Raw genomic sequence first — 14672 nt, 5'->3', positions numbered from 1 at the left:
GTGAGCATTTTGATGTTTGTGTGTTTATAGCAGTTATTACAGTGTCCCACATTTTAACATCATGCAAACCTATACCCCAGTTGTGCTTTTTGATGATAGTTGTAAATTGACAAAATGGCATTGTTTTTGTTGCTTTACAGACCTTTCCTGCTCTACTTCCTTCTCTGCATCATTCTCTCTTCAGTGTTGTTGCAAAATAAGTAGACAGTTTTTTTTTATTATTTATCTCACTGAGAACAGCTGAGCAGATATGATGAAGCAGAAAGGCAATAAAATATCATTCTTGTTTAAACAAAGATATCTCAAATAAACAGGAGGCTGAAAATGAGATGCTTGTAAACAATTGTAAACTAGATTTTGGTTTAAAAAAATTAAAACTGGACATTTTTTTTAAATATTTGTTAATTTTGCTGCATTTCTAAGCAAATGCAGCAAAATTACCAAATAAATAAATATTGAGAAATTCTTCAAATTGTCATAAAACTAAATTTATGTCATTTTAATAACACAAACTAAATCTGCTAAAAAATATTTCCTTTGCTTCTCAGACGTGACATTTTGTGTTTCTTTGTGCAGTATGCAACATTAAGGGGCTTTTGGCCATTTTTTTCTGTATCTGCACAAATTACAGTATAATTGACCTGCACTTTGTGTTGAAATTGTTCAGTCATTTTCACAGAGGATGGGCAGGGTTGCCTAGCAACACCTCTGTAACTGTAGTCAATCGGTTATGTGTTGGTTCAGTATTTATTCTGTGTCAACTGCCTAAAAAATCATTTGGTGATGATAAGTTAATGTGTGTGAGGTGTGTGCCTCAGTCTCTGTGGGTTAACTGTGATATCCCTCAAGGATCTTCTCCCATCACTTTGCAAATGTGTTTTCACATTTTAAAAACATCAAATTGTTGGTCATATTTCCTGTCATCTTTGGGTTTTTCCATTCCAGGCTGGGTTCTTTATCTGCTGTCTGTTGTTGATGTAATGGAACAGTGCTGACAGGTGCTGTAAAGAGGAGTCCTGGCATCAGGGTCGGGTTTAATGTCATGTTTAAAAGAGCAGATGACTGACAAAACATCCCGTTCACAGCAGCCTCGCCTACATGAAGCTAATGGGCTTGGTCCACCTTTTTAACACATCTGGATTAAACATGCCTTTTCCAGGAAGTTTCCTTGATGGCGGGCGGCTTAGAACGAGGTGTAAATGTTCAGAGGATCAGGAGGATTTATAGGCTGGAGAGGTGTAGGATTTCTTCTGTCTTAATTCTCAAAGACCAGGCTAAATATAGGACTTACGTAGTTCCCTGAAAAATATTCAGAGTTTGCCTTGTAGTTCTGTGATTCATTATGGATTCAGCAGGCTTTGGTTGTGTAGAGACAGATGGATAAAGTCAGTGGTTTAGGAACAAAAAGCATTGCCACCTTCCCTTCAGAGTTTAACAGAGGCACTGTACAGGAATTAGGCGGCTATATTTAGAGAGGTGTAAAGCTATACACCAGCCCAGTGGGAAAGTATAGGACAGGGATTTTACATATTTGTTTTATTGCTTCATAGCACAGTTTGAAGCTGCTCTTTTCTCTGCCAAAGCTTTTCTTCCCTAAACTCTCATTTGTCAAAACAAGATAAACAAGTTTCCTGTTCCTTCCATCCAGAGAAGAGCAACTCAAGGCAGGATGCACATCATACAGATGGTGGGAGCAGCTTGAGGGAAACTAGCTGAACAGCTTGGCAGCTTTATAGCAACCTGCCAGCTCACCTGGCTGGACTATGACCACTGCTGTCACTTGAGTCTCCATCCAACCTCAAAACTCACCAAAAAAAAAAAACTAGAAAGGGATGAAAATTAGCAGTGAAGCCATGGTAGTACAGGATGGTATATGTAATCAATTTCCCTCTGGGATTAATAAAGTATTTTTGAATTGAATTGAATTTGAATGTAAGAGATTATTTAAATGACCTATGACACTAAGAGTTGTCACATATTTTACCTGATGACTCAAACAATAGCTCCAGGGAAAATGTCATGAATGGTTTATATATAGGGATGCTCTGATCCAATCACCTCCGATGCGATCATGACTGATTCAGTGAACCCACTGTGTTAAATCCACCAGAACTCATGTGTTCATAATAAGAGAGGCTTTGGCTTCTGTGTCTTTACTCATCTCAGAGCAACAGACAGGATGATGAGTGCTGGTATGTGAAGAGCTCCTGAGGCCAGATAGTTCGACTATTAAAAGGACAACAGATAACGTGTTCATAGATAAACTGGTTGGTGTTTTGTTGGACTTACATAAAACTGTTAAAGAGATCAGAGATTTTGCTGTGCTCATGCTGCTTTACTGTGTTTCACACAAATCTGAAGAAATGTTCCGGAAACAGGTCGCTTCTAATACTAAGTTGCTCAGGTGAAAATAAATTCTCATTTGACATAAACACTGATGCAGATGCTTCAACTATCCATAACAACTGTGGTGGTAGAATGGCTAAAGACCTGCTTTGTGTACTGCGACTTTAAATGAGATCTGACATCTCAGTGAGTCAACTGAGTCTTTCACCTGGTGAAATAAAGGAATAACAAATAATTATCAGAGGAGGATTATGAACAACAGCGCATCTGTAGTTTATTTCAGTCTGTAAATAAATACCTTCTTATTCTTTAAAGCAAGCTTAGAATATTTTTATATGTTTTATATAATTTATTATAATACCAACTTTGTATAGAAAGTGCAGGTGAAACTTAAAAAATTAGGATATGGTGCAAAAGTTAATTTATTCATCTTAAAAGGGGAAATTAATATGTGAGATAGATTAATTACATGCAAAGTCGGATATCTCAAGCCTTTATTTGTTATAATGTGATGATTATGTTTACAGCTGATGAAAATCCCACATTCAAATTCTCAGACTATTAGAATATTGTGAAAAGATTCAATATTCTAGACTCAATGTGTCACACTCAAATCAGCTAATGAACCCAGAACACCTGTAAAGGGTTCCTGAGCATTTAGATGGTCTCTTAGTCTAAGATGATTTACAGACATAAACAGTCTTTTGCATCATATTCTCATTTTTCCAGTTTCACCTGTGGCGTGGAATAATCTAAACAGCTAAAGTCTAATATTTAAACCTTGATTGGACTGTGTTCAATTAGGCCTTTCTTTAGTGGTCAGCTAATATTTTGAGTTCCAACTTTAAACGTACAGAGGAATCATTATTCAGAATTTTAAATTCAACCTTCGTGTTCACAAGCAGAGGCAGAATTTGTAAACATTTGCTGTAATTTCTGTCACTGAAGTAAAACTAGTGTGTGCACGCTTATGTTTGCAAATCACAACAGCTGGGTTAATTATAGTGATTAAAACCAGTCCATTCTCAGTCCGTTGTGAATTTCAGTTTTGTTAGATACTAAAATGGAGAATATTTTCCCTCGCTGTTTTCGGTAAAATATGCACGTTGTTGCTACATGTTGCTAAATGATCATTTTTAAGGTTTTTATGTGCATGAAACCCCGAAGGACACAAGTATCCTCCCCAGAAGTTAATGTACTAAAAGCTGCGTTAACATAATGTGAAAGTTTTTGCTGTACAGTCACAGCTGCAGGGGCCACAGCTTGTTCTGTCAGGCGTCGTTCACTTCATCCATTTGGTGCGCAGCAGAGGACTGGTTTACTGCCAGGCAGGCAACAGAGGTCTGACTGAAGCGGCGGCAGCTGCTGGCCAGCAGGCAACCTGTTAAAAGTTGTTTCTATTAGTGCTGCTGGTGCCAGCTCCAGCGGACCACATGAAGAGCTGTGAATGAAGCAGTTGCGTGAGCTGTGGAGTTTACACACTGACTGATGGTATTAGAGCAGCGTAATAAATATCAGCAAACACAAACATCTGAACACTGCTCAACTTCAAATAGAAATGTCAGCTGCTGCCTGCTGGTATACATTCAGGTTTTGTTTTAGGATAAATAATCATCAATGATACTGTTATATTTCCCACAGGATTACATGCAGCTGCTTTGTTCTGGCAGATTTAGAGGTCGTGGATTATGTAACACTGCAAGAAATTATTTTTAAGAAAGGAAAAGTCTTGTTTTTAAACATTTTTCTCATTAAAAAATAAGTTTGGAGCAGTTGCAATGAATGTGACTATTTTACATTTTTCAGTTATGACATATATAGTTTTCATTTTGACTCCATTATTGTAGGAAATTAGCTCTCTGTAGACGTTTACTCTTCTTCTAGTGCCATTCCTGCAGTTTAGTGGTGCTGCTTTAACCTAAGTGATGCCTATTATTCATGAAGAAAATAAAATAATCTCAACTCATGTTTTAGTTTTCACTGAGTCCAACATGAATTTTGATGCTCACTGGTGACTGAGTTACTGAGAGTGTTAAGCATCTGCTGCCGGAGAGGTTGGTTACAAGTGCTCATTGCCTGTAGCAACACACGATCATTTAAATCAAAATGTGTTGTTCTTTGTGCAAACGGTGTTTTAAGGTGCAGCTGCTGCTGTCCTGCAATAGTGCCTAGGGCCCATTCTGCCACATCTGCTAGAAACATTTTTAATAATTTCATTCTAAATTATCTTTCTGTGTTTAAATTCCCCCAAAAATGGTTTATTTCTGTTAATTTTGCAACAACACCCTCAAAGGAAAACACTGGTTAGTTTGGAGCGACTGTGTAAAGGAATCACCTCATGCAGGCTTTTGTTAATTTAATGTAGTTTGGGGAAACTTTCTGTGGAAAACATTCTAAGAAATTAGCAATAAAATATTTTAAAACTGTAGACTCACCTAAATAACAGCAGGAATGACTGAACAGCTGCTGTCAGGCCTAGAGACACTGAATTCATCACATTAGTCAAACTAGATGGCAGGTGTCTGTTGAGAGAGAAATCATTTATTTCTTTAAAAATTCAAGATCTGATTTGGATTTTGGGGAGGAAAAAGACTTACCAAACACATCTTGTTATAATATTCATCTGTATTTGCTCATTAATAATGACAATAAAATGTGTTTATCGAATAATTCATTTGAAAATGTTTCTTTACATATGTTAGATTTTATTTTTATATTTTTAATATTACACATTGAGGTTATTTTGTGTTTTAGTCCTTGTTAGCAGCATGGCTTTTACCCCCACCCACCAGACTGTGAGGTTTTTATTCAGGTAATTGTGATAATGGGCTGCAGCTTTGAAGTCTATTTTGCTGGTTGGAGGCTGATGAATTCCAACAAACACATTTTCATTCCGCTTTCATCTTGTCAAGTTGAATTTTCCTCCCAGCTAACGTTTTACCGATGATGGTTTCTGGTTGGCGCTGGGGTCTGTTCCGACATGGGGGTGATAAAATGTCTAACAACATGAGTACTTAATTGATTCTATTATCATATGAACAGAAGCAAAACAAAGAATTCGCTCAGATTTTGGATGACATTTCTACATCGGCAGCCCAGCGTGTGTTTAGCTGCAGCTTGATTTCTGCTGTCAGGGCGCCATAATTGCTCAGCCATTGCAGGTATTGAAGCTGTGTGCTTTCAGGAAAAAAAACATGTTGCTTGGTGTAACCCGGGAATCAGATTTTATTATCAGATAAATGCAGACATGTTGGAACAATAAACTCTTGTCTAGGCCTTAACTGGCTGTCAAAGATGCATCTAGACATGATTGTGTACGCTGACACTGATTAAAGGATGTATAAATACGTGGAAAGGTGCTCTTTGTTTTCTTGTAAAATAGAATTAAATTGCAGTTTGACTAAGATGGGGGGGGGAAAAAACCTCCTCTTCCCCAAATAAATTCACGCTGCTCTGTTGCCCCCCTGTGGATGCTTTAGCAACATCAACACCACTACTTTTATTTTCTGTTTAATAAAATGTTTTATTTCTCTTCAGAAATGAGGTGTCCAAAGGAGGAGTGGGTCGACAACAACATTCCTCCCAAAACTGCAAAGAGACAGAATGAGGAGGGAGAGGAAAAGGAGGAGGAGGGTGTAAGGAAGGTCAGGACAGGACTTAAGGCCAAACGGGAGCGGCGGCAGGGCAGCAGCAGTAGTGCCACAATGTGCCAGGTGTGCAACATGAAGCTGAACTCGAGCGCCCAGGCACAGATCCACTACAGAGGGAAGACCCATCAGAGGAGGCTGCGCCGACTGGCCAAGGCTGTTAGTGCAGGTAGGAGGCATCAGCTTTTGGGTTTTAGGTCTTGTTAAATACATAGATGTGCTTCTGAATGTATTTATTTATGGTTGGACTGCAGTGGCAAAATAAGGATTATTATGCGTTAATTAAAAATAGGTTGACGAGGTAGAGTTGTGATTAAAGCTTTATGTCATGCCACATAACTGCTGTCATTTTTCTCACTGCTTAAAGAGCACCATCAAAAAAACATAACTCCACCCTTAGTCAAGATTTAAAAAATGCTATGAAAGTGGGCATTGCAAGGAGGCACGGAGTGGCATGGCAAAGTGTGGGGAGTTTCCATCCTGGGAGAGAGGAGGAGTGGGAGGAGACTGTTCCGATGACGTGAAATTGTACCAGCCCCAGTCAGTAACAAATTTAAAATGCAGTCCCCACAGTTCAACCCACAGGGGGCAGCACTAAGATGTTTTAGACCTAGATTCTAGATTTAATTAAGTTTACACAAACATGTCCAAAGAGGCACAGAAACAGAAAGATTGCATTTGTAAAGACCCATTTATACAGTTTATAAGTAAAAAATGTAATTTGGGGGTTTAGTTGCTCTTTAAAGAGACAATGCATAATTTTTACCATTAATTTCTGAAAATATCCTTCAAAACATTGTTGAAACTGAATTAAATGATGCACACTTTTTGAAAAATACTGGTGGCTTTGTAATATATAACTATAATACTTGGGTCTAAAATACATGGAAGTGTTTCCCAATGTCAAGGTGACTTGCTTTTGAGGACACTGTCCTTTGGTCAAATAAAACAGTTAAAAGGAACAGACATTTTTCACGTCAGCGCGGCGGTCACGTCACGTGAGGTAAAGTTATATTTTATATGTTCAAGTTTCAATATAAATGTATAACAAGCCTTTTACTAAGCAACTAACCAACCATAGATAACCGCTTTGGATCTAAAAAACATTTCAAATATCAGCCCGATAACTACAATTAGTTGATCTGCATTTAAACAGGAAATTTGCCCCCGAAGTAGCTGCTGGCTCCTGAGTCACCATCCTTTTGAAAATACTGTGCTGTATTTTGGGAATTTTTTGACAAAGGCCAGGCTACATGACACCTCTCATGTATCCTTGTCAGCTAGCTAAACGGCTAACAAATGGAGAACAGACGCTTCAGTAGAACATGAACCCTGGAACACGCCATGGCAGTTCCTGATGACGTATCTCCTAGGCAACCAGGTGGGACCAAGACGTCAAGGCAAGGTTCCTTGACATTGAGAAACACCCCTAAGTCTCTGGGCAATGCCATATTAGACACCATTAATTCCTGCTATGGAAACCCGTGAGGGCAAAATGAATTTACTGATTTGTAACAAAAGGTTACAAAACTTTCTCCAATCATAAACCTTGTTGATTTTAAACATTTACCTCTTTACTTGTTACCAGTAATGAAAGGGAATCTGATGTGCTTGTCATTTTGCTGGAGGTTGCGCTCCCAGGGATTTTTGACCCTTTCGGCCCTCCGTTTGTAAGGTCTCACTCAAACACAAAACTACTACTTGCTTGCAATGATTTAGGTTTGTACTGCCCCCCATCACCAGGAAAAACGCACACTGTCACTTTTACAGAGCCTTGAAAGTGTATGAAGCAGTTGGTGTCAACATTTAAGTTTATTTTTGTTGAGTGAAAGTTGTGTGAGTTTAAAGCCATCAGGCGTTCAGGAGAGGAGGAGAATGACAGATTTTTCCATTGCAATGAAAAAGGTGATCAGTAACTTTTATAACTCAGAAAAACCTTTAGAAAGAGTTTGAAGGGAGAACTTTAATCCCAGATAGAGGTTCCAGTGCTGGAGCCACATTTATAAAGCTTGCTTACGCACAAAACAGGGTCGTAAAACTGCGTAAGCAACTTTCCAAGCAAACTTTGGAATTTATAAAAGAAAATGTAGCAGAAAAATGTGCGCAACTTTAAGTTGACTAAGGACCTGGCTTACGCACATTTTGGGCGTGGAGAGCACCTGCAGTACTGCTGCTGAGGATACAAATATGAATTCCAGCAGCATTATCACTTGTACTGCTTTGTGCGCACACAGAACAATGAATGTTTTATTCTCCTGCTTATCTCTGTAGAGGATCACAGTGTAAGGAGACAGTTCATCAACACAGACCACTGATCTCAGATCTGTTTTTATAAACAAGTAACCGCAAATGCAATCTTTCAAGGATCTTTAAAGTGTTAGTCACCCCCCTATCAGAGTCTTAGTCCATCCGCACTTCTTTTTTGGAGAATGCACCTAAGGGGGGTCAAAGGGGACATCACCTGGCAAACTGATTGAATGGCACTTAGGCAGAGATTGATAGCACATGCACCCAACACCCCAACTCACGTGTGCACGATCTCGGAGTTTCTCCGTTAAAGAAACAAGCTGTTTACAAGCACACGCGCACACACACACACACACACACACACACACACACACACACACACACACACACACACACACACACACAACATATACCAAGTAGTGTTTCTATGGCTACATTGCGATTCCTTAGTAAATATTCTATTTAGTAAGAGATAAACTTTATCTTTGTCTGAGTGAATCTATAATTAATTCAAAAGGTGGACTAGTAGTAGCACATTCCATGTCAAAGAGAGTAAAATGTTAATATCAGGAAAGGGAGAATGTTTAAGTGGTTAGCAGCAGTGTTTAAGTGATGGCCCCCACCATGAGGCCACCACAATTCAGCAGAACACTACTGCAGCTTCTACTTAGGAGAAAAACCCTTTGAGAAAAAATAAAGTTAACAGCTGAAATGGCAGGAAATAATACCATTAAGAGAGAAATTGTAGAAGAAAGTAGAAGAGTGTGGAAAGTGGTCAGTGTGTCCTCCAGCAGTCTAAGCCTATAGCAGCATAACCACAGAGATAACTCTGGATAACCTAGCCTTTTAGATGGAGGCATGTTGGAGGCATGGAAAGAGAGAGCCGCCTTTACTGACTGTACACTCCACCTCCCTCTACTCCCCCACTTGTCAAGATCTGGCCACTTATAAATGACCTAAGGCTCCCTGGTGCTACCTCGGCGTTGTGACAAATTAGTGGCATTGTTCTCTCAAAGAGGCTTCTGAGTCTTACTCATTATTATTCATGATATACTAGAGTCTTGCCTTTGATTGGCTAACAGCAACAAAACTCGGATGTCCTTGTTCCAACAGCCCTACTCAGAAGGACTTGATTTGGCTCGGTTCAGTTGAATAGCCCATGTTTGCCATTGAATTTTGAAGTACCTGCTTCAATATGGTTCCAAGCAAACTGACTTGGTCTGAAAATGCGTCGTTGGTCACTAATTGGCTATGGGGTTGTGTCACTGGTTGCTCCAGAGTTTTCCACCTGCTGCCTCACCTCCAAGTTAAGAGCCAGAAAACAAACCGGCAATTGAGAAGAATGTTCAACATCACCACCACGTCTGCCATTGTTGTGCTGTGTAGTTTTGTGTGACCTACAGATCACCTCGCACTCACAGGTGCCGCAAATGCCCCTCCCCCAACATGACGAGCGTGCTCACCATGTACAAGCTGAGCCGAGTTGAGCTGCATTCAGTTAGGAAAAATGGCATTCAGGCTTCTAAAGAGTAATTCCAACCATTTCTTCCTCAGCTCTTCTTCCTTGGGTAAAAAATACAAAGTTGATGTTTTATTTCCACAAATAACACAAGGCTGAAGGAGTTCTGCCATGTTGTGGAGTTGCTAAGACAGTCATGACTTCTATCTCTATCTGGTGGAAATGTCGGCCGAAAATAAAAGATCCCACGCAGAAATGTTAGCAACAATTAGTGTGAACTTGTTTGCTAAATCAGCTCAATTTATTAACAGAAAACAACATGTCAGTACTTGCCAACCCTGATTGAAAAACAACCAGTTTAATACCAGTCACTGCTCTGACCTTAAACATGAGAAAATTATGTTTTACTCCAGGGCTGCATACCATTTCTCTTTTGTACTATCTGTCAAAAGTATAGTATGTTCCTTCAGTCTCAAGCTGGTTTTGAACCTTGTACTGTTGAAAGAAAGCTCATCTCCTTTACGTCTGTAACATCTGTCAGATCATCTCTTCTATTCCATTAAACCTGTCATAAGTGCAGTATTTGTTTACATGAAAAAATTCTCTGCTGCTTTGTCTCTGACTGTTATCCTCCTTGATGCCACAGTTTCAATTCAAGTTCATTTGCTCAGTTAAATGAAAACGTTATTTCTACGCACTCATTCTGCAGAGGAAACATGTTTCCTTCTTTTAGTGCTCCCCTGCCAATACAAACGAGTTTGCCTTCTCAGTACAAGGTAAAATGAGAAAATAAGATTCAGTTACAGTAACAAAAATGACAAAACTGAAAACATTTTATTGATAAAAAGAAATTTAGGTTTTTTTACATCTGTGCATCTGCAGATCAATAGGAGGTGTCAAACTTGAGAATGCATTTATTTTTTCCAAATGAAATTTTCCAAGTATTTTCTGCACACCTGTTTTGTTGGAAGGGCCATTAATCAGCTTCACTCAGCACCACCTGTGTCACTCTGCAGCACTGACTAGCTTGATCAATCTGCATTTGGAAAATAAATAGTCTCTAATGAACAACTGGCCAATAAAATGGCTTTTTTTTTTTGCGTTGATTCATGACATTGTCTATTGATGTTGGCTTTCCAAACATATTTAGCTGTTCCAGACCAACATATCAAATGAGATTAGTTTTATATCCAATGATTAAAATCCCTCCCATTAACCTTATTTTCTCATCAGCAGAATGTTATTGACATTTTCTGTGTCCGATAATAGCCTTTACTGATCATCATTCTTATTTAACACTTTGTCAGAGAGGAAATCATTCTGTGGATGTGACGTATGCTTCTTATTTTTAAGTTTGAATTCTACAGAAAAATGTATGCAGCCAAAAATGGGTTTGGGGCATTTCTCATGTGTGAATGACAACATAACATAAAAGGCTCCAAAATGTAGATAATCCATGATCAACTTTCGTATAGTGACATCTTTCAATGTTCATTTCTAGGGTAAGAAATTAAAATGTCATGAAATTTGTAGATGCTGTAGGACCCAAATGCAGCAAATCCAGGAGGTACTCAGGTAGGTTTGAAACTCCAAAAACATATTTTGAGCTGTGGAGCAGGAGCAGCTAACATTACACACATGGACGATGACACTAACACAAGGAGCTGTGGACATAACTGGGTTTAAATACTGCTGAGGAAGTGCGTGAAGACAGGGAACAGGTGTGATGATTACTGATTACAATGACCTACAGGTGCGACTGGTTAAGCTGAGGGATGGGAGGCAGTACAAAACACTAGAGGGCTAAAACTGAACAGATAAACAATAAGGAACAGTAACGTAGAACTAAATGCTGAAATACACCAACAGGTAACTAAAGGCAAAAGTTAAACATAAGACTAGACTAAGGGAATGGAACACAAAACAGAAAGCATAACTACAACTGAACTAAAAAGGCTGGGAGAATAAACTAAACCATGAACAGGGAATGACTAAAGATAATGCATGAACCAAATAAAAAGAGTTAAAAGCTGAATGATAAATGAGGGGACCAGAGACTTGGGAGGTGGGGTATGGAAGGGACAGGGAGGACAAGGACACCTAGAAGGGAGAAACAAGAACTGGAGAGAACAGGGACACAAGACATGACATAAAAAGGATATTAAAAGTGATCTTCGTCTCTTACTGCTTTTATGATTTATTTTATCTCTAGTTGCTTTTTTCTGTTTTATGATGGTCTTATATCTCATCCTTGTTTTGACAGTGTTGTTGTGAAAGGTGCTATATGACTAAAATGCATTGATTAATTGATTGATTGACTGATTTCATAATAAACCAGTATTGGATTTTTTTTCCTTGTTGAGAACATTTTTATATTGTTTTTTACATTATTAAATTCATTATTGTTTAGTATTAGACCAATTCTAAATTTGGAGAAGAAAAAAAATCACAGGAAAATTTTACCAAAACAGTAAGATTTCTGCAAACTGAAAGCATGAATTGTAAAAATTCTACATCAAATGATCACATTTGTCTTACTTAATGTGCTATGGTGCGTTTGTGGCTTTCATAAATAAATATAAACCTTTACAGTATTGTCAGTGTTAGGATTTCTTTTTCATAATAAACAGGAATTTAGCATCACACAGACCATTTTGCAGGAAGTTTGCACACATTTTTCTCAGGAAGACATTGTCTCTGACGCTCATTTCACAGCAGAGAGGAGAAAACGAAGACATGCCAAGTCAATTAAGATGACTGTTAGTGTAATTCAGACTGTGCAGCAATGAAACCAGTCTAATAGCACTTGCTCCCTCTATTCCCTTCCAACAGCTGAACCATCTTCTCTTTTTTTCCAGCCTTGTGAAGTGATTGCTCAAATGAAAAGAGATTTTAATAGACTGTTCTCACTGGGGTCCTTTTGAAAAGAGAGCAGAGGAAATAACTTTTCACTTTTGAAAGTACAGGACAGCTTAGGAGCCCTTTCAAATCAGGGTCACGGTTTTTCAGGTTATGGTGTGTGCGTATGTGTGTGTGGATTGGTTAAAGGGAAAGAGATGCTGAGACTGAAGCTTACATTTGTGTTCATCCGTCATCAGCTGACATTTCCTCATCTATTTATCCACCTGTGATTTTATGTTGATCCTAATCTTTATTATTGTATTCCGTGGCTTCTAGAAGAGAGGCTCCCTGAAATAGAATCAGGGTTAAAGTAATGTGAACAACTCTACCAGTTAGAAATACACAAACATCTTTGAACACGGATAAATGGGCATTAACTCACTACTAACCCACAACAACATACATGTTTAAAGCACCAAGTCTCAGATCAAGTCTTATTGTGTAAGATTTAGCAAACACATTATGAATCCAACATGAAATACTGTCTTCCAGAGAGGTGACCTAGAACTATTTTTCCACCATTTATAACAATTTTCCCTCTGAAATAGGATATTAGGCTTTTCGTCATTTTCAAATAAAACCTCCTGTTGTTGATGGAAGAATCTCAGATTTTCTCAAACAGAGCCCCTGTGCAGATCAACACCAGCGAACAGGAGAAATCACGGTCTGATGAAGCCACAGGACCACATCATCTGCAAAAGCCGAGACCTGATCCTCAGGCCACCATAACAGATCCCCTCAACATCTTGGCTGCTCCAAAAAATCCTGTCCATAAAAGTTATGATCAGAGTCGGTCACAAAGGGCATCCTTGACTGAGTCCAACTCTCACTAGGAACAAGCCCGACTTACTTCCGGCAATGCGATCCAAGCTCTGACACCGGTCATTCAGGAACAGAGGGCATGGTACCCCATACTCCCGGAGGACCCCCCACAGGGCCTCCAGAGGAACGTGGTCAAACGTCTTCTCCAAATCCACAAAACACGTAGACTGGTTGGGCAAACTCTCACGCACCCTCCAGGACCCCCCTAAGAGTATAGAGCTGGACCAGTGTTCCATGGCCAGGATGAAAACCTCATAGCCTAAATCCAGTGTTCAACAATCTGATGGACTCTCCTCTCCAGAACCCCTGAATAGACCTTACCAGGGAGGCTCAGGAGTGTGATCCCCCTATATTTGGAATACACCATGGGACCACCACCCTAGTTTGCCAATCCAGTGGAAATGCATCTGATGTCCATGTGATATTGTAGCGCTGCGTCAGCCAATACAGCCCCACAACATCCAGAGCCCTAAGGAAGTCCAGGCGGATCTCATCCACCCTTAGAGACTTTACACCGAGGAGTTTTCTGATCACCTTAGTGATCTCAGCCCCAGAGATTGGAGAGTCCAAGCCAAAGTCCCCGGACTCCGCTTCCTCACTGGAAGACGTGCCGGTGGGATTTAGGAGGTCTTCAAAGTATTCCGCCCACCAATCCTCGAAGTCCCGGGTCAAGATCAGCAGCACATCGTCCCCACTATAAACGGTATTGGTAGCACACTGCTTTCCCCTCCTGAGGTGCTGGATGGTGGACCAGAATCATCTCAAAGCCCTACAGAAGTTTTGTTCCATGGTCTCTACAAACTTCTACCACGCCCGGATTTTGGTCTCAACGACCCCCTGAGCCACATTCTATTTGGACTGCCGATACCCATCAGCTGCCCCTGGAATCCCACGGGCCAAAAGTGTCCTGGTGTCAAGAGCACATATGGACACCTTTATACCTGCACAGAAATCCAATAGCAAAACACCACTCAGATTCAGATCATGGGGATGTTCCTCCCAACCACACCCCTCCAGGTCTCACTGCCATTATCCACATGAGCGTTAAAACCAGGGAATCACCAGAAGGAGTGCTCTTAAATTTTTTATTTATTTAACCTTTATCAAACCAGATGAGTCGATTGAGAACTCATTTTCATTTACGATAATCTGGCCAAGAAGCAGCAGCAACAGACACATAATCAGCTTTACATCACAGAAAACAGGTAAGATAAAAACAAACAAGATAAAAATACGATGAAAGCAGTTAG

The 14672-nt window shown here is 39.6% G+C and overlaps 1 protein-coding gene across 4 annotated transcripts in view; it reads left to right on the top strand.

Moving 5' to 3' along the window:
• Window positions 1-14672, top strand: part of LOC107387855 (zinc finger protein 385C) — a 79696-nt gene that overhangs the window by 23411 nt on the left and 41613 nt on the right. For 3 of the 4 annotated variants that reach the window (XM_015963082.3, XM_015963081.3, XM_070545426.1), the window contains one exon: window positions 5884-6162. The exons of the other annotated variant lie outside the window; for it this stretch is intronic. In XM_015963082.3, the coding sequence (XP_015818568.1) occupies window positions 5884-6162 (279 nt within the window). The remainder of the gene's footprint in view (window positions 1-5883; window positions 6163-14672) is intronic. 4 annotated transcript variants of the gene reach the window in all.

Source organism: Nothobranchius furzeri, chromosome 16, assembly GCF_043380555.1.
Source record: "Nothobranchius furzeri strain GRZ-AD chromosome 16, NfurGRZ-RIMD1, whole genome shotgun sequence".
Lineage (NCBI taxonomy): Eukaryota > Metazoa > Chordata > Actinopteri > Cyprinodontiformes > Nothobranchiidae > Nothobranchius > Nothobranchius furzeri.
Note: the sequence above shows the minus strand (reverse complement) of the source record. Positions and strands in the feature narration are given on the sequence as shown.